The 21,006-nt window shown below is 44.9% G+C and overlaps 1 protein-coding gene across 7 annotated transcripts in view; it reads left to right on the top strand.

Moving 5' to 3' along the window:
* esrrb (estrogen-related receptor beta) overlaps nt 1–19,233 on the top strand; it is a 38,248-nt gene extending 19,015 nt beyond the window's left edge. For 2 of the 7 annotated variants that reach the window (XM_034563493.1, XM_034563491.1), the window contains exons 2-6: nt 264–380; nt 6,281–6,412; nt 6,916–7,077; nt 15,771–16,040; nt 18,989–19,233. In XM_034563493.1, coding sequence (XP_034419384.1) covers nt 264–380; nt 6,281–6,412; nt 6,916–7,077; nt 15,771–16,040; nt 18,989–19,233 — 926 coding nt within the window. Of the gene's footprint in view, nt 1–255; nt 390–6,280; nt 6,464–6,915; nt 7,078–15,770; nt 16,041–18,988 lie in introns of all 7 variants that reach the window. The other 5 variants (XM_034563488.1, XM_034563487.1, XM_034563492.1 and 2 more) reach the window with 5 other exon arrangements.
* The last annotated feature ends 1,773 nt before the right edge of the window (nt 19,234–21,006 follow it).

The raw sequence follows: 21,006 nt of genomic DNA, 5'->3' as shown, positions 1-21,006 counted from the left end.
ACCTGAGCCACCTGCACACTACAGAAATGTATTTTATAAGAATCCATATGGTTAACAAGTGCCCATGCCTGTTTGGCAAAATATGATTTATTATAGACAAGAGAATACACATCAGTAGCTGCACCAAATGTACCACTAGGTTCCCTTAGGTACCTGTGACATTCCACTTAGTATTTTCACTAACATTTTAGATTCCAATGTATTGGACTAGACAACTGGTTTTGTTTGTGATAACCTGGTCTTCTTCTTCTCCTCCTCCGCAGGTAACATAGAATACAGCTGTCCTGCCACAAATGAGTGTGAGATCACAAAGCGGAGGCGCAAATCATGTCAGGCGTGTCGCTTCATGAAATGCCTCAAAGTGGGGATGCTCAAAGAAGGTAAGAAGAGTAAGAGCATTTTTATTATTCTTACACACACAAATACATTTACTGTACATATTTTGGTTCACATGACATTCATGCAAATATAGAAGGCACCATTAATCTGATAAGGGAGCTGCTCGTGGAACATTACAGCATCACACACTTGTTCTCGTGATAGTTGTTTCGTTAAGTCCCAGAATGCTTCTGCAATGAGTCTCACAGTATCTTTCATCGAGCAGCCCAAAGTGAGAGATGTATACAACTGGCTGGCCAAGACAACAGTTCCCAGCCCCCTGTCCTCCCTTACCTATAGAGCAGTAAATAATGTGCAGTAGAGCTGAGGACAGAAATATGCTGAATAGGTTGATCCTGCCGTCTGAGTAATAGAAATGTAACAGTATTCCGCATGGAAAGGCTCAGGCTCGGTCCCTGAGCACACACTGGGCACGGTCTCAGCTCACCCCCGCATATTGATCCACTAAATGTTTTCCGAACATCTCAGCTCTCTTCCCGTGGATGATTTTCTAAAGTCACGCCAGCAGGGAATTCAGTGACAATTAAACATGCTTCCAATAGATTTGTCCTGTTGGGTTCCCCCCCCCCCTTCGCCCTGACTGAACCCCCTGAGACCCCAAGGCATGGCTACTCTTCCAGGGGAGGCACCTATCCGTCCTCCTTTACCCCATTGCACAAGCACATGCATGCTCACCTGCCTCTCTCTTTCTCCCTCTGTCTCCTTCTCACTTGTTGGTTGCTCCAAAGGGGCCAGACAAATGAATAATGAAAGATATGTGACTTGGGGGTGAAGTGGCAGTGTTATATTTATTCAAGCCTCCACTGGGAGTAGCTCAGGAACTCTGTAAGGAAACGCGTTTTCCTCGAGTGCTGCTGAGTGTGGCACTTGTGTTGTGCCAAGTACAATTGTCCCTCATGTTTATACAGTGGTATGAATACTGCCAGACAGAAACTCTGATAAAGGAAATTCTGTACAATCTTCCACTTTTACGTCCTCTGCCTAACTCTGAGAAGTATATATCCCATCATTATTCACCAGAGAACGGGATTTATAGATGCATAATATATCCGGTTGCCACCTGAAGCCAGAGTCATAGCCCGTATGGATCTCCACACAGTAACATAATCCGCTGGACTGGATGCAGCCCGATAAAGCCTAAGTGCCAGAAAGACAGAGTAATCGCATTACTACTGATGAAAAATGTATGCCAACATATCATCTTGGAGAATAAGAGACTACAAAGATATGTAGCCGTGGCTATAAATGAATGAACAGTGTCAGGTCAGAGTAAAAAGAATGTAAAACTCAAATATGCAGACTTTGGCTAGGCCCATGGTCCTAATGCCGCACACTTCTGTGTATTCAGCACATTGTCAGAATATGAATGACCCTTTTTTACAAAGCGTCTGTCGTCACCTCATGACAACTATTATCACAGGCTGATTTGTGTCTTGCGCAGGTATTGCAATAGATCCCTCTAAAATAACCAATTTATGTCACAATCCAAATATTATTATTCAAATGTGCACATTTGTCATGATTATCAGAGACTTGAGTAAGCTCTGCCTTAAGGCCCGGCCCTTTAAAGTGTCACCAAGACGAAATGGAAAGAGAGACACATGGTCTCTGTCCACTGTAAGCTCTATGAAGCCGTCAGCTCAATGCCATGCTCGGGCCCAGAGTGCGGAGATGGCCACCGCTCATGTGACTGAGGTTGCCACTTACTTTCATTACTACAGAAAGGTCACATTGTGTCTCAATGGAAAATCACCTAATTATAACTTTACAGCTCCAACAAAGTACAGTGCTGAACCCCAATGAAGCAGAAGTTTAAATCCACGACTGTCTCTGAAAAAAGAACAATATTAGATGTATTCTGAGAAAGTTATGGTTCGATATTTCCTTTTTTTTATTTTACCCACGAGTAAAATTCAAACAATCACAGGTTCTACTGGGCAGGCAGAAAAGCTGCAATCACAACATTTATAGCTTAACGTTTGGTACGAGGTGAAGGAAAATGGTCTGGAAGATCAGCAGTCTGATTACAGGAGAGCCTAAACCCTGTGTTGAGTCGCTGTACTTTCCCCTGACTGTATAAAGGAGGAAGTGATCAATAGAGAATCAAATGTCAGGGGCAACAGGTTTTTCCTCTGATCAATGGAAACGGATCAGAGCTTAGAGCAAGAGAGGAGACAAGATACTATTGAGAGATTACATTGACATCATTCAGTAGCAGTTGCTCTCTGCACTTACTTCCTTTCTCCATCGCTCACTAACACATAGATCCCTCCACACATGTGCAGAAGAATGTTTTATTGCTGTACAGTCACATATATATTTGTATTTACACATCTGTAGTGTTGACCAAAGACCATAGCTTGTTGTTCCATTGTCCTCACTGTGTAACAGTATAGAAAAGTATCCCGTCTCATTGTAAGAGGACAGCGTGACCATCATGAACATTTGCTGAACATAGGAGCAAAGTGTGTCTGTGCTGATATACAATACACCTCTCATTGTTCCGCAGACTGGCATGCAAAGGACAACCGCATCCCACAATAGCCCCGTCACAGCCACATACGCAACATACACTCAAACCACACTACGCTCACATGTATAGTGCCTGACATACTAGACATGTCAATGTCCACTTGTACTGCCGGCCGTCTAAACCAGGAAGACAAATACAGTCTGCTTCCAAGATGCAGTAATAGCAGCAGTGAAGTAGGCAATAAAGAAGCCTGAGCCAAAACGCACCAAATAAATTAATATTAATATATATATTTTACAATACTGTAATTTAGAGCAATCTAAGGTCTAGTTTAAGTCTTTTCAATTAGCAGTGTGAGCAGGGATGCCAGCTCACTAGAGGAATTGTAGCTAACCTGTAAATGGACTTGGTGACGAGGGTGTCAGTATGGCAGCCCCTGGGGTCAGCAGAAGGGGAGGAGGGCAATACGTGACAATTTTTCCGCTACCCTCGCTCATCACTACTCGTGATCAAAGATGCTGCAACACACGTACAAGCATGCAAAGCTGGCAACAGGGGCCCTTTCAAATAGTGCTGACGGCAGTTTCGCCGGGCGGCTTCCTTGAAAGGCAAGGTTCACCATGCCTTGCCATGTGGCCTTCTGATTTTCCCAGCTAAAATAGGGTCCGGTTAAGCCCCCCTTGGCATTGCCAACCATCCCAGACATCCTGACACTTTCCCCAGGGAGAGACACCCAGAACAGGTGAGAGACTCAAAATAAGGGCCCCGACCACTGCCGACCACACAAAGTGAATGAAGACAGGCCCTTTTGTAGGAGCGTACTAGGAAGGGGATTATTATTGTTTTTGGAGAGAAAGAAGAGCCCTAGGTCAGCTGGCCCTAACCCCCACTCCAAAGGCCTGCGCTAATCCGTCGCCTTGGCCAACAGCCCTGTCCCTCTGCACCCGGCTTTGAAGAGGTGATACCCGAGCTCGCCCACTGCTACCCGCACTGCTCTGTGTGGCGGGCCATAAAACAGTGAGATGACTTTGGATGAGGTAGTACTCAACTCTCTTCACACATTTATTACACTCCTTCTGTTTACTTTGGAGGGAGCACAACAGACTGGTCAGAGTCAGAAGCTTCGGGTGTCACCAGAGGGACATATGAACCCCACAAAGGCCCCAATAAAGTCCCGGCCATAGTGCCCGACAGCAAGAGTGAATGAATCCGTCTAGCTGCTCTTAATCATCCCCTCTGCCTGTATCTGGCCCTGTTGGACAGTAAAATGAGACAGGTTAGAGCCAGGCTTTAATTCCTGTCAGCATCTGTTAATTATGGCCAGGACTGTTCTAATTAAAAGAGGCACCCATCTACCTTCATCCCCGGCTTTACACTGGCTGATGCAGCCACATGACTCAACCGGCACAGAGAAACATGGCGAGCAAAGCCAACTGGCAGACACCGAGCTCAACGGGGGAGCCGGAAGGAGCCGTATAAAGCGGTGACATCACGTTTGACAATGAGAGGAATTTTCCAACCCTACAGTAGTAACGGGAACACCTCAGCTGAATCTGAAACTTTTTAAAGCGCATATACTCACTCGAGTAGGCAAGTCGAGGGTGTTTGAAGACTACTAAAAATTGTTCTTTAGAAGTTAAACATAAAAAGGAAATTGTAATTGTGTGTGTGTGTGTGTGTGTGGGTGGTAGTTGCCATCAGATGATTCCTTGGTGCTTGCTGAGAAGGATGATGCTCTATTGGGAATTGGGGGTAATTAGGTTAGTGGGTTGTCAGTGTCAGAAAATTGAAAGACAATCCTAATCAGATTTGTGTTTCCAGGGAATCAAATAATTTATAAAAGTAGAAGAAATCTCTATTTTTCAGTTACATGATAATACAGTTTACCGGGCACCCCCTCCCCCCTCCATGCATTGAGTGGGATGGACAGGGCGCTACGGCCACGTAAGATAAGTGGTGAAAATCAAGAAGCTATTTTGCATAAATCTACCGTTGAATTCCTCTTTGTTAAATGAAGGCCACCTTCTATCTTATATCATTTGATTTTCCTTCCCCTGCCCCCCACCCCCTTCACTGACCGACCTCCAATCACCGTGCATGGGACACATCCAAACTCATCCCCTCCAAGAGCACTTGCTGATGGACAAATTGTATTAGGCTCATTTGCAGTGGCCACACAATGCCCAGGTTTGACACCGTCCTCCCTGTTATAAAGTGATGAAATCATCAAGGAAGTGCTCTGGCTGCGGGTGCTGTTCGCTTAGAGGACGCGGGCGACTGACAAATTAACTCCTCCTCCACCGCAAGCATTTTATTGAGCCTTTTCTCATCCACCCTTTAATATTAAATTTGTTTTTTTTTGGGAGGGGGGGGGGGGGGGGGGGGGGTATTATGCATACAATGTAAATTGAAGGGATTCTCCCTCTTGACAGGATTAAGATATCAAGGATATTTAGGCTCTAAGGAGCAGTGACACAGTGGTCCATATATGGGGATGCAGGATATATTATACTATATTATATTTAGACATTTGCATACACTTACATTAAATAACCAAATATGTGCCCGGTGGTATCAAATAAATAGAACAGTGCAGATTAAATATTTTAACTATGTTGAAAATGAATAGAATAGAAAAGACATCCAAATGGAAACATTCTTATCAAATAATGAGATAATAAATAACTTATGTTATGATGAGGCCGGCTTGACATTTACAGTATCAGTGTGGAACCTGGCCCCTAGGTGTGGCTGGGGGTGATAAGGCCTCAGTGCTACTCCAGTGAAAGAGGGGTGAAATAAGGGTCTTTTATGGGAAAGCAATACCTAGTTATCTATCTGCAGTATGACAACGGATGTTTTGTACGGTGTGTGTGTCTTTACTTGTGGGCTGGTCAAGTTTCTTTTTCTCGATGCCGAAGAGCGCTCACCTGAGCTCACACCCACATGCGCAAAGAGGCATGTGGCTGGCAGCTAATTAGTATGCAATCTGCCTCACCTCAAAAGCTAAATAATTAGAGGGCCAGTCTGTGAGATCATTGACCCTGCGTTAAATATTCATATGTTTAGACCTGCTCTGGGCTCAGCTGTGTCACAGTAGACCAGCCAGGCATGGACCACATATGGGAAGGCAGCCGTGCCTCTGACACATTCACACACTCACACACGCACACACACACACACACTTATGTCACGATGCAGTCCTTTTACAACACTGCTTTTACACATGATCTAGTCCAGAATGTTTGGGTGTTGTCTCTGATCATCATGCTACATATTAGATTTATTTGGGATGTTTTCTAATGTATCGCCCTTTTTTTGACACATCCTATTTTCATGTATTTGATTTCCCATTGTGGGGAAAAATGCACTCTCTTAATCTTGTCCCTGTTGTCGTTTCTAACCCAGGGGTGCGTCTGGACCGCGTGCGAGGGGGCAGACAGAAATACAAGCGGAGGTTGGACACGGAAAACAACCCGTACCTTGGCTTGACACTCCCCCCTCCCACTAAAAAGCCTCGTGAGTACTGCTCCGTCACTAGCCCATTGTCTCCCTCCTCTTCTGCTCTTCCACTGCAAGGCCAACATGCTGGTAGAGCTGAGGCAAAATTCTAGGCCAGCCTCATGTTCCTCCTGTCTCTTCTTCCCTGTTTGGGCAGTTGAGAGATTCTCAATCAGAAAAATAGGCCAGGTATTGTTCCGGTCAGAGCTGAATTATGATAAGTCCTTGAGCAGATGACCGATATTAAACAACGACAGAGTGCTCGAGGACACTAGTGTCTCACATTTTCACACATACATTTTCCACACTTGTATGCATTCTGTAGGGATAAGAGCTTTCAGTGCCTTCACTCGTACAAATTCAAGCTCCATCCATTAGTTTGCATAATGAGACAGAGAAAGAAACTGTGATATTGAGACCATTCTACCGTGTGTTACAATTTCAGGAAGATGCATCTTTGTGCCTGGCTAAGCTTTGCAGGGAAAATACCTTTGACCTCTGCTTTGCTTTGACATCCCCCCTCCTTCCTCCTCCATCCTCAGTCACAAAGATAGTGTCTCACCTGTTGGTGGCAGAGCCAGAGAAGATCTATGCCATGCCTGACCCCACCATGCCGGAGAGTGACATCAAGGCTCTGACCACGCTGTGCGACTTGGCTGACCGTGAGCTTGTGGTCATCATCGGCTGGGCCAAGCACATCCCAGGTATAAAGCAAATGATTTTTGCTTCCTTTTTGTCCCTTTTGCCCTTATTTTTTGCCCAGTTTTATTTGTCTCTGCCTCTCTCTCCTTTCCACATACACTCTGAATGAATAGACATGTGCACTCACACACGTAGATACTTAATGACAGCAGCTCATACAGCCTCCGGGTGTGTGGAGGATGGAGTCGGTGCAAAATGGACAAAGCTGTGCAAAAAAAAAATCAATCGAGTGCCTCTAAAACCCCTGCATTGAACAGAGACCCAGTGCCAATGTATGTTGTAATCACCAGGGAGATTTAGAACAAAGTTGGGGACCTGGCCAACCAAACAAGACATCATATCGCACACAGACACACGTACACACACGTTCACACACAAAACGCACTCAAGCACAAGCACACATACATTGAATTATTGATGGGCATAATCATGTTTCTTCCTGGCCCCATAGACATTCTGATAGACGAGGTGTTAGGTTATAAGAGGCTGTTGAATTAAGGATACAGCACCTCACGTCAGCAGAGATTTTGCTTCCTTCAAGAGTTTTTCTCTGATTTTGACAGAGAACACATTGTTTAGCCGCTCTTTTTTTGCAACCGAGGCAGATTCTCCTTGATCTTGAGCTTGACCCCCATAACTCTATAACATTACACTGCTGTAGGCACGGAGGGGTAACAAACTAAATGAATGTGTCCCTCAGCGGCACCTCCATAACCTCTTCTTCTCATCAGCATAACTTGGACAGGCACAGAGCTGTCAGCATGCAGGAAATGTGCGACCACTACAGCTCTGACACACACGCACGCATGCTGTCTGCCTCTCTCACACATGCACATATGTGCATGCTTTTTTTGATCACACCGGTGAATTCGAAGATTAATTTCAATTTCAATTAATAGATTAAGAAGGTTCATTTATTTTCAGAGAAGTGAAGTGGACTCCAACTGACCTCGGGCAGGTGCATTTGGTACTGAAAAGGAATTAGAGTACTTCTCAGAAGTAGGGGTATTAATCAGGTACAGATCTGATAGTAAGGAGATTAGAGATGGATATGCTCCCAGCCCATGGCCTCAGCCCCGGCCCCGTATGCGTCTAAACTGTTTGGATCACTCCCCATGGGCCTGCATGGTCAGCACACTGAGAGTTTAACAAGGAGCTTAATCAGGACTGGATCACAACTGACCTGATAACACACTCTCATGGTTGTGACCCAGAAATCACACCAGTGTCGCAGACATGCCCAAAAACGAGAACATCCCTGTGCTGCCTCCTGGGTATAGACTGTGCAGGCTTGGCGGCACCACTTACTAATAAGTAAGACACACATAGTACGAACAGAGAGAGAGGAGTCTGTCTTTTTTATTTCTTACTGTTGAAAAAATATTGAATATTTCCCAGGTCATCTGAGACCACTGACCAACCTGATGCCGATAAAGTAAATATATAATATAAATCACACTCTTAGCACATCATTTAATATATAGTCAGTGTTAAAGGCTTTAACTTGTATCCTGTAGTAGTGCATCATCTTGTTAATATGTGAACACTGTGTGTCATAGTGCTGAAGCTCTGTTAATCAGATTATACTAACACGTATAGTACAGTGGATAGAAGCATAATGTTAATGGGATTTGCTGCGCAGATTGTTTCAGAGGACTTGTCATTCCAAGTCCTTCGATAATGATCATTTAACCCAAAACCCGATACAGTAAGCCTGACTGTTCCAACTGTGTTCCAGTACCTGGAACTGGATGGATGTGCTAAACAATGTGCAGCACCTGGGAGATGGTATACCTTAAGTAGATTATTCTGATCTGCTTCTGTATGAAAACACACAGACAAACTTGCCCTTTTGTTTTATATGTGGTCTTTTGTTTTTAACTTAAAAACACACACTCTTGTTAGATGAAAGATTTGACAGAAAAAAAAGACTTCAGCTGAGTGCTCGGTCTGTGCCTGTCCCTTCGGTGGCGTTTGTATTAGGACAGTGGGTGTCCTCTGGCCATGAAATGGCTGCATAATTGAGTTGTACATGGCTGAACCTGATCAGAGACGGTTCACTGGTTGAGCGAGACTTCATGCACTAACACTCATGCAACAACGGTACCCCAGGGCAGCCTACCATGCTCCGTTACTACCATATTTCTCCCTCCACCCGCTCCGGGACAAGAAAGGAACAAGGGGGGGGGGAACTGCTGATTGCATTCTGATAGATTTTTGCAGCCTTAGGCAATGGAATTAAAAAGATTAACAGTTCATTATGAAGTAGACCACATTGATTAGGCCATTGACAGATGGGCCAATGACCAAAGTCCAAATGTAACTATTTAAATGTCGCGAAAATTGGCACTTAATTTCTCCCAATTGATTTCTAATTTCCCCTATTCTCAGCTAACATTTGAGAACGCGTATGAAAAGTGGCATAATGTGGAGTAGAGTGGCCCTATCGAGTTTTAATTGGAGGGCGATCGGAGAATATCAAAGCTCTATCATTAGTGTAGATGATATCTTTGCCTTACAGGGTCCAATGTCAGCTTTGTCATCCCGGCTATATTTAGCATACCATGAAAGGTCAGTTTGCATACATGAAGTGCTTTTCAGGTTTTATAGGTTTTTGTTCTAGGATTTCAGATGTATAAGAGCACAATTAATCAATCAGATAAGGTGCACTTGTTATCTTAGTACGGGGTAGATATTGAAGGCTGGTGTCACATGTCAAGATCCTTTTCTCAGGTTTGCCTTTGCCAGCCTTGCCCTCATTCTGAATCCGCCTTTAATTAATTGATAATCACTGCGGAGCTTTTGGACACTAGTGTCACTGCTCCAAATAGCACCATGAAGCAGTCTCTCACGGCTGTTGCCTGAGGGGGTAGGGTCATTAGGAGCCGTGTTAGGGGGATGCTGACAGATGGCTTGTTGCTCCTAAGGTGCTAACAACCTTTGACACACATAGCAGTCCACTGTCCATCCCTCTGGCCCCCTTCCATCCCGTAATGCATCATTTCTCTCTGTCCCCGAGGTTTAGGGATGTATACTGACAGCTTCAGTACACGAGAACCTGTTTACCACCTTGACATTGTTGACTTTTACAGGAGTGGTGGGACACCAGTGTGACCCCTGTGGCCTCATGTCACCCCACATTGCTTCCCACCCGCAGTGGGAATGGCATGTGTTCATATGTAAAAACCGCCATGCATGCTGCTTATACAAGAGGTACTCGTTGGTTGGTGTTAGCCCGCTCCCATCTTCCCAGGCCGGAGTGTTTTCAGCGGGGAATTCTCTGAAGGCTAAAGGGCCAAGCAAACATTGACTCTGCTGCTGCTGCTGCTGCTGCAATAAAACATATTTTTGCTTTGGCATGTCCTCCGCTAGAATGTAAAATATTCAAACAGCATGTTTATGCCTTCAATTCATTTTTTTTTTTTTTTTTTAAAGCTACATTTTAAAAATAGACGTCCTCCCCATGTTATTGCATTTTGGGGTATTAGATTCAGACCAGATTAATCTAATGAAATAGTCTTGTTGGTATTGTTCTATTCATTACTGGTGTTTTGGGAATAGTCATCATCTGGGCTTTATTGGATTCCAGCTCATCAGCTCAGAATTTGACAGACAACCGCCTGGCGGGTTGGTTGTTAGCGTGGAGGCAGCGATGTTAAAAAGAGATCGCGCCTCTTGTATGTTGTCGTGTTTGTGTCAGCTCAACCCTCCACCATAATCACCCACCCACCCATCAGCCCACCCTCCTCCAACCCCCTCCGGGCTCCTGTTTTCTCTTTGCCATTAAATTGTGAAATCTACTTACTGTGTTGCCAGCCTGATCCCACTCAAGCTGCGTAATCTCCTTGTAATAGAGTGTGAATACTGCCCGGCAATAAATCAGCACCTCATCAGTGCACTTTATTAAATATAGACACCAACAGACAGCTCTTAGTATATTCAATTTACCCTCTGACGTAGGCTTCAACACAGGAGATAAAGATAGATTGAGCAATCAGGTGGATGCCGAGGCCTGAACCCAGGCATGAGAGCGGGAGGAAGGCGGAAAAGCTGCAGGGAGATTGAGATGGGGGCGTATTGGAGGCAGACAGGCAGTCAGGAGTATGCAGGGCCAGGAAAGGGACATCTGCCAGGCAGGGTGGGGGAGGGCTTTCTTTAGTTACTGTGACACATGAGCAGGTACATCCAGCATCACAATTTGTGTGTGCACTGTTCATTTTGTCACCAAGTAGAATCTGTGTAAAATCTGAAACGGTAGCATCTTTACATATATGAAATGCTTTGTAGGAAATCTTTTATGCTGATGTGCCTTTAAGTGATCGTCAGCAGAGCGCCATCCCTCATTAAGCAATGTTGCATGATGGCAGCGGAGATAAATTATGTGTAATTATGGCAATGATTAAAGACTGATTCGTCCTGGTCTTTGAGGCTTAACAGAGATATGTAACGTCAGTATTGGGCAGTGGGACCCTTGGGAGGGCTAAAGACTTCTCCTTTAGGGTCACGAGGTCACAGGGTGCAGATTAAAACAAGAGGATTACTGTATTTAACGTTCTTCAACCTCAAAGCGTTCACAGGCTACTGGTCAAATCACCCATTCCCCAGCTACTTACAATGGGATAATGGGCTGGTTATCACGTTGACAGGAGGCAGATAGCGCTCTCCGGAAAAGTCGGCACTGGAGCTAAAAAAAAAGATGAATTTCAGTCATCAACCTCTTTTTCACCGACTCAATTTAGTTTGTACTGACATGATTTTGTCCAATACAAAAACAGCCTTGGTGTCATCAAATCAGTGTCCAGGGAAAGCTCGCAGCAAACTGAGCTGTTTGTGTTGTACATGCTGCTGGACTGCAGGTCAAATTATTTATGTCAAGCGCAGCAATTTATTACCAAGCTGCTATTGATTGGGTCCTCCTGACGCTGTCATGTAAATTCAAGGAGAATCATGGTCGCTAGCTGCACACACACAGATCCACACTAGTGAACCTGCTCTCACACACACGGCAGCATGAAGCTGCTCAGAATTGCCCTTCATTCTTGTATTGGTTATACATCTAACACCGTAGCGTGTCACTCTGCCAGATCAGAGGAATCTATACAAATCAGAAGTGCATACACTGTGCCCTCTTTTTTTTCTTTAACCTAAAATAAAATAATAATAAAAAAGCTTTGATATAGAATAAGCTTATGGCAGCATAATCATTCAGCTCAGTTTGAGGTTTAAAAAAAAAAAATGTGTTGAACCTCTGGGGTCCTGTTAAGGGCAGTTTTCCTCCAACTGGAGCCCGGAGAGCACTTGACTTGGCTGAGGTGAGATTGCCGCTGGGCAGAAGTCTTCAGGGCCTGCTTGTCCTTCTGATAGCTAGCCATGATAGATCAGCTGCTGTCCGGCCAGAATGACTCTCCTTCCTCTTTCTATCTCTCCCTTCCTCTTCCCCTCGTCCTCCGGTCCCCTTTTTCCCTGCTCTCTTTCTCCCTTCCTTATCTCCCTCCTCTCTGGCTCATATCTTCTCCTCTCTTTTATCCTTCATTTCTCTCTCTCGACATTTTTTTTTCTCCCTTTCCTCTCCGTCCCTCTGCTATGTTGTCTGATTGAGGGTGAGTTACGAGGGGGCTGCAGCTGGAGGGGGCCACCGTGCCTCGTAATTACATCTCTTTTTATTACCCGCGCTAATGGCCCTCGGGGAGAGGGAAACAATAATAAATTAATAGAATATGAACTCCAGCTCAACAGAAATCTACAGCATTTCATTTTGGACCCTCCTGTGCTCTGGCAGATGAAGCGGTGCTCTGATTAATCTCTGCGAGGGGTTTGAAGCAGCCGTCTGCGGGTTTGGGCTGCCCCCTCCTGCCCACCGCCGAGTGCTTTTGGGGAGATAAAGGAAGAGGTGGCGGTTTTGGCTTCTGTTGTTGGTCTTTCGTGGCCTTGTTTTTACCCTTTGAGCTATGGATGATGGCGTTCTGATGCAGTTAGTGGTCACTGTGCCGCTCTGTTGTGTTGTGTCTCTGTCAGCTAAATATGTTTTCTTTTCCTTTTTGTATATTGATCTGAATTTCAGTCATGCCCATGCAGGATTATTGTCACCTTTGATCAATTTGAAAGTGAAAATCCCTTTGAGGCCATATGATGTCTATATGAGCAGGGTGCTTGAATCAAAGTGAACAAAGAAAAGCGCGGCATTGTTATTATATCTGTATACATGCCACAAAGACAAAAGTCTGCAGGTGCACTCAGCAGTGGAGTGGAAAAGGCCCTTCAAGCGCGCAGACAGGCCTCTCTGATTTGGTCAATATTGTGTCATGTTTGGTCAAACCCCGCCAAGGCAGTGGGCTGGAAATGAAGATGTAAATATTGATATTTCATTAGAGGAAATCACCCACTCTGACGGCACTTAACCGGGCCACCTTCAGAGTGCGACGGCCGGAGCGCCGCATGACCTGCGGAGTCGGGAAGTCACTTCATTACTCGATTAAATTGAGTGGAAAAAAGCGAGGCAACGACACGAGATCCCATTTGGAGCGATAATTTAGGCCCTGAAGAGAGGGGATGGAGCAGAGGAAAAACACCACCTCTCCATCTCACAACACTGGATTAAATTCAAGGACTTTTAGCGTCAAAGGTAATTGTAGGCTGCTGGGCTGCATGTGTGCATATGGTTGAGAGGTGTCGGCTGTATCAGAACAACTCTAAAGCCTCTCCAACAAACCCTGAACAAGGCCTTCACACGGGCTGTCACATTGGGAGCAGCGCTTTAGTTCCGCTTCAGTCCTCCTTGGCATTAAAAGGCTAGACAAAGCCGTGCCTGTGATTGTGATGCCAACCTGATGCGGCAATCAAGACCACGTCCACGCTTGCATGACAATTTCCCTCCGGCCAGTCCACAGTCTGTACAAGTTAATGGCCACGTATGCAGACAAGGAAATAACACAACAAAAGATTTTAAGATGCAGTCTGGATATGTGTAATGGCACAGGCCTTCACAAAATATGGCTTATTGCCTCCACTGATAATAGCAAAGTGCTTTGAGTGCTTTCGGCAGTTTGCTTTGTTGGGTCTAATTTGGGCTCTTCAGACCTCTGACCAGTCCAGTCGGACACCAGCACCTTTCTGTTAGCACTCTATTCTACTGACTATTGATTCCCCTTCAAAATGTGAAGGCCCTCACATTTTGATCACAATCTGTTAATTAATGTATCCTCCAGCTCTACCCCTGCAGTGGTCATCACCACGATAAGGGAAATTGAACACTCAGGTACTACTCTCCCTGGCTCTTCTTTTCTCTCTGCCTGTCTCTCTCTCTCTCTTTCTCTCCATCCTGATTCTTCTTTACTTTCTCTCACGCTTCCTCATCATGTCTCTTGTTCTTCTCGGCTTGCACGTGTGTGTGTGTGTGTGTGTGTGTGTATGTGTGTGTGTGTGTGTGTGTGTGTGTGTTCACGGTGTCCTGGCAGGAGGAGATAAACATCAGACTGTTGGCTGCACCCCAACAAGATCATTTATATGTAAGAGAAAATGTGGGGAATAGGTGCGGTGAGCGCCCTGGTCAATACTGTAATCTATCGCCTCTTAATCACGCAGTGGCAGCTAGCGTGGCAACAGCGAACTTGTAAAAGCAATCATATTAATCGGGGGTGGAGCTGAAGAGCCTAATATGCCGCCTGCAGGCACACTGTGCAGACGGAGGGGAGGTGGAGGAGAACGCGTGGGCGGGGGTTCATGCAGTTTATTGACAGTTGAAGGGTAGTACGAAGGGAAAAGGGATGAGATGGCTATCTGTTCCTCACTCTCTCTTCCTTTCTCTTTTTGCTTTTACCCTTTTTAATTTGTTTGAGTTTCTCACAGCTCATCTTTCGTGGATCTAGCAGTTTGTTTTATTTAATGTTCTATTCTGAGCGTATGTAGAGGTGTTGAAGGGGAAATGACAGTGGTTTGATGCGCCCGAGCCAATTTCAGCTCTTTCAGCTGCTGCTCTTGGAGAATGAGGCCCTGGGTTTAAGCAGGTCTTCAGGCTGAGCTTGAACCAGGTGACCCCTGTGCGCTCTTTCTCTCTTTCTGTCTCTCTCTCTGTACTTTCATGTGTATAGATTTATGTGCATATGTAGGCCTATGGGTGCCATGCTCCGCGTGTGTGTTTGTTTTCCTGGTGGACACATGTTGGTGTATCTCTGCGTGTTGCTATGTGTGTACATATGTCCCCTCATCACCTCCTCCCCACGACACAGTGCATGTCATGTCCTCAACCCCTCCAATGAGAATATGTTGCGGTGCTAATCCCCCGCACACCAATAGAGGTGTGACAGGATGCAAGGGGTAACCACATGGCTTTGTGTATCCCAGACCTTTGCACCGATTTACTGTCCTCACTTACAGTAAAGCCCACTCAAGTGCTCTGACACCGGCTTCAAAGAGGACCTTCCCCTGTGCATTTAAAATTAAACACCGTTCGCTAACATGTGCCTCGGCATGTTCTCCGGGCTGCCGGGGCTTGACAAGTCGAGTTTCGTTTACAGTTCAAGTCAAAGTGCCATCTGTTCTTTCAATTTCAATTTCAATTTTTTGTAACTTTTTAAAACTCTCACGAAAGAAGACTTCTCTCTGAATCATGGAAGAGGAACGCATGTCAATGTTTAAGCAGAAATGAATAAACACTCAGGCTCCTGTCCTCATACGGTTTCCCCCTCTGTCCCTCCAGGCTTTTCCTCCCTCTCTCTTGGAGATCAGATGAGTTTACTGCAGAGCGCCTGGATGGAGATCCTCATCCTCAGCATTGTGTTCCGCTCGCTGCCGTACGAGGACGAGCTGGTGTACGCCGAGGACTACATAATGGACGAAGAGCACTCGCGGCTGACGGGCCTGCTCGACCTCTATGTCTCCATCCTGCAGCTGGTCCGCAAATATAAGAAGCTCAAAGTGGAGAAGGAAGAGTTTGTCACCCTCAAGGCCATCGCTCTCGCTAACTCAGGTGAGGAGTCTTCAGCACACCGACGCATCATAAATAACATTCACGTGTTATGACTTATCAATGAAGCCTTTTTTATGTGAATTTGAATGAAAGGTACCCCAAGTTTTAAATGAGCATCAGAAAATTAGAATAACCTCAATAAACATATATGTAATACATTTAAAATATGTAAATACGTTTTTTTTTTTTTTATTAATACTTTTTACAATTTAGAGTTACTTTCAGAGAATAAACCTTTCCTAAAGCAGGCATGTGTTTGCTTAATATTGACCCTTAATATTGTTTCATTTCAAAATGAAATTAGTTTTTGTTTTAAAAACATCTTAATGTTCCCACTCAAATCAATACTGTAAAGCATAATTGCAGTAGGTGAAAAATAAAAAATATTTAGTCGATTATTTTCGCAATAATCCAAAATTTAAAATAAATGTACCTTTTGAATAATGATAAGTGAATCCTTTAGCATTCATATCTACTGAATTAAAGAATTAATATGCACAAAATATAAAGGGGAATACATTAAAGTTGTACCATTATTTAAAGAAAGAAATCAAGACTCAAACATAACATTGTTCTAGTGTATTACTCACTTGGATTATTTCACTTTTTCCTGACTCGACCTCTGAATAATAGACGCAGACAGTGTAATATCCACAACAGTGAGGTATTGTCTGACACAGTTTCAGAAATGACATTTCTTAGTTTTTCAGGAGTTTTTCAGCGTAACCTTTAGTTTGGAGCGTGAGATGGAGAGATGGAAAAAAAGATAAGGGCAGTGTATGGGAAAGAGGGATGGAGGAGTGAGCTTTTTTAATTGAACACCTCCCGTGTTGTGGTATTTCTCAAGCACTCCCTCTCCTTCTCCATCCCCATAACTGTAGCTGCAGGGCACAGCAGCCACGGGAGATACATTTAACATTTCATTAGGAGCACAGGGGCTGTCAATAAAATGTGTTAAGTCGAATGGAATGAGTATCAGGGAGTGATGGCTATCGTTTGTTTCAATGCGAAGACGGCACGCTGCTATTGACAGGCTCCTTTTGAGGAGGCAGGACCTGTCCCACTCTGATCAATGCACGCCTGGGTCACTGGGCCGCTTTCCCTTGTTTTGTCCGGGGCTGAAAAATGAAAATGCTGATGGTGGGCCTTTGCTTTCAGACAACAGAGCTTTGGTAGGGAGGTGGGGTGTGGGAGAGGGGAGAGGAGAGGGGGAGGAGGGTGTCCGGAATGTTAGAACAAGGTCTCTGGGAGATCGCTCTCCCGGGAGCCCCCCTGGTCGGACAGCTGTGAAAATTCATAGCGATTGATTTTGTAATTAGCAGTTTATCAATCGGATCGACGTGGGCTCACTGATGGATTGCGAGGAAATTGTTTCTTCAAAGTTGTTTTTTTAAGTCTGCCCCTCCTCCAAGGACTACAAGCTGCATGTCTGCTGTCTCCTACCCTCTTATCCTTCCCATCTATGTCTCTTTTTATTTTCTCCTTCTTCTTTTTTCTCTCTCCCTGCAAAGCATTAAATTATAATAGGTTCAAATCTGGTTTATTGCTAAAACGTGTTTGAGAGCATGAAAACAAGGAGAAATTACGATTTGAAAGAAGTGCAGCTTGTTCAGCTTCTGTGAAAAGAACAAGAGATAATTATGTCACACCACATTCTCGTCGGAGACTCTTTCTTTCTTTTTGCCTTTTGTTCTTCCATCCTCCCCCTCTCACCTCCCTCCCACATTCACTTTACAAAACGACCTACTTCATTTCACCACTGTGGGTTTGAAAACCGTCAGGGTGAGAAATATCTCAAGGTCTTGGGAATACAGTTGTTCCAGTCAATGAATTTGGGGCGAAGTCTGAAATCTGTTTTGCCTTTTATTGTCCCGTGTGGTAAAATATGCACCGCCAAGGTGAGACGAGTCAGGCAGCCAATGACATGCCGCCACCGAAGTGCCAGACAACGGTTAGCCAGTGAGCGACAGCGCGACCCCAGACTGTCCCTGAGAGCAGCCAGGCGGTAGTGAGAGAGACAGAAAAAGGCTAGAATGAGAGGGGAGTGCTGTAACATGATGTACATATAATTTAGAAAAGAACGGTGGCAGTGTAGAGCGCTACAGGAGCGAAGAACAGCGGAGAGAAGCCAGACTGAAACTCTAAACTGCTCTAAAACTGGCCAGAAGGGGGAGAGATCCTGGCTGACTAAAGCTGAGAGTCACAGTTTTGGTTTAAACATTAGAGAGATACACTTTTATTATATATACTGTATATATAGACAAATAAAACAGAACATTTACAGACGGTTTTAACCGCTATATTTTAATGAGCATCCAGCTGTAAAATAAACCCATTAGTATTTGTTTTTCCTCCACTCTGATGGACAGAAACTCCTTGGAGGGAGAAGGGAGAAAATTAATTGAAAGGAAGTGTTGTATTCATCTCAGGCTTGTTTATGGCGTCCAATTCTCTAATGGAGCCCCTTTCTTTTCCTTGTTTTTTTGTCCGTTAACAATCTGTCCTTTGGAACAGTCAGGTGTTTAATGTGTACTCCCTCAGAAGAGATTGGGTGCTATTCATGCTATTGTTACTGGAGGATAACATTGATTTTCAGTCTCGCTGGTCAAGGGCCGTATGAATATCCCGCCCGGTCCACCAAAGACTAAATAAATAATTAAATGAAATAAAGCAGCTGTTGTTATTTTCTTTTTTATGATCTATTCTTTATCTTGTCAGGGTGTGAGTTATACTGATAATGTGTTTGCTACCTTACTGCTACTGACAGCAGTAAAGATCAATCATGAGATTTACATTTCTTTTTTTAAATCCCATTTCCTATCACTCTTGTTATATTACCACTGTCTCAGAGTGCAGACTACATTTCTTAAAAGTAACTTTTTCCTCTTTGACATGAATTGAAAAGCCCATCAATCTTCTAACTCCAATCGTTGCTCTCCTCCAATCAGACTCCATGCACATAGAGGACATGGAGGCGGTCCAGAAGCTGCAGGACGCTCTCCACGAGGCCCTGCAGGACTATGAGAGCAGCCAGCACCAGGAGGACCCTCGGCGGGCGGGCAAGCTGCTCATGACCCTGCCTCTACTGCGGCAGACGGCCACCAAGGCTGTTCAGCACTTTTACAGCATCAAGGTGCAGGGAAAGGTGCCCATGCACAAACTCTTCCTGGAGATGCTGGAGGCCAAGGTCTGATCGGAGGGTGGCTGATTGGCCACGGCAACGGCAGAGGGCTGCATTAGCGATACAGAAAGTGACTTCAACCAAGGCTGAGGGTACTCAGGAGGAGACCCCCACTGACTGTGCTAGGCAGGAGAGAGACTGACCTCTCTCACTCCTTCTCCTGGAACCCTGGGACAGTAAATAAAAAAGAACAAATTCAAAACTTGGTTATTAGTATAAATATAAAAATGCAGATTAATTTAAAATATATAAGAAATACTATGTACAGTAATGATTTTTTTTGTGTTAATTGTCAGTGGTCATGCTGTATATGAAGAAGGACCCTTCTGCCCCTCAGCATCTTCAGAATAAGTAGTTGCCAGTTCTTGACACGAGAGGTTTCTTCTAAAAAGTTCCTTAAATTTGTTCTGAAGACAGCAGAGGTGTCAACAACCATTAACAGACTCACAGTCTCGCAATTGTTTTTTTCCTGGACTTGACCAGGACATGTATATATTTATTAATGGAAGACTGAGTGTACAGTTCAAAGTCTGGTGAACTTGGTGGCCATTTTCTCTTGTTCTCCTTCTGGAAAAAAAATGAACTAAAATTGTTACCTAAATGTGAACTCTTTATCAGTTTAAATGTCCTTGGATATACCTCTCCAGAGCAGTAAGCCGTGTGCTCTTTGTGGATCTGTCTCAGAGTGGAAGACCTGCTGGTCTCATGTTTAACCAAACCAGCATAGGCAGGTACAATTAGTCAGTCGTCTTATTCTGTAGTAACTCAGCAATAAAGGGAGCTGTGGGGAAGCCAGGCTTAAACTCCAATCTTTCACGTGCTTTTTCAATGCTGCTGTTGCTAGAGGACCATGCCTGTGTATCTCAGTCCCACCAGTGGGACACACCGCTGCACCGCTGTTGCACACTCGTGTCCCTCCTCTCCTTGTAGTGGTGTGTGTCGGTGCTGTTCATGTAACCCATTGAACCCCAAATTTGGTCATTGTTTAAGCCCATGGAAATTGCCACTTGGCATGCAAATAGATGACCTGATTCAGGCTAGGTGAAAGATGATCAGCGTGTTTGGTGTGGCAGTATCAAAGGATTTATGCCGAGTGGCAGAAGTCCAGGCGATTCCTTGTTCAAACAATCAGAGGCCCATATGTCAGCCACTCTATTTTGGGCCCCCGTAAGTCTGTGGCAGAGTCCTCCCACACACAGGGAGCAAGGTGCCCAGCATCTGCTCTCACCATTTTAGACACCTCTCGGCTTTAAATAGCGGTGCCTGCATTTATAGAGCTTCAACCAAACAGAGGTCAATGGCAGGTGCAGAGAGGGATTGGTGCCACTTCACACTGGGTTTATTTTTAACCCAGCAGGAGGTTGTTGTCTGCCCGGCCTCCCTCCAGGAGTACGGGAGACACGTGGAACACTTCTTGGTGACCTCATGTTGACACAGTGGCCAGTGCAGAGTAACACCCTTCCCACCGGCCAGGAGGCAGGCAGGCATCTGTGAGGAGATCTCCGGATGCCTGAGCATAAACATGTGAATAGCTATGCAAGAAACAAAGTGTCAGCACCCTCCTAAGGTTAACAGCAACCCAACAGGGTGTCAGGACGAGGTGTGATCTGTGGTGGGAGAGAGAGATATTGTGCTCCCTTCTCCCTGTGTTTAGCTACATGTCCAATACACTGGGCGTGAGTAATACTGTAGTCCAGTCCGGCAGAGCCGAACCACTCGTCTCCATGCGAGAGAGAATGTGTTGCAGGCGAATGCTCATACTACTGAAGGACTTTATGTGATGTG

The sequence above is a fragment of the Cyclopterus lumpus genome, chromosome 22 (assembly GCF_009769545.1).
Source record: "Cyclopterus lumpus isolate fCycLum1 chromosome 22, fCycLum1.pri, whole genome shotgun sequence".
NCBI lineage: Eukaryota > Metazoa > Chordata > Actinopteri > Perciformes > Cyclopteridae > Cyclopterus > Cyclopterus lumpus.
This window is presented reverse-complemented; position numbering and strand designations above follow the sequence as displayed.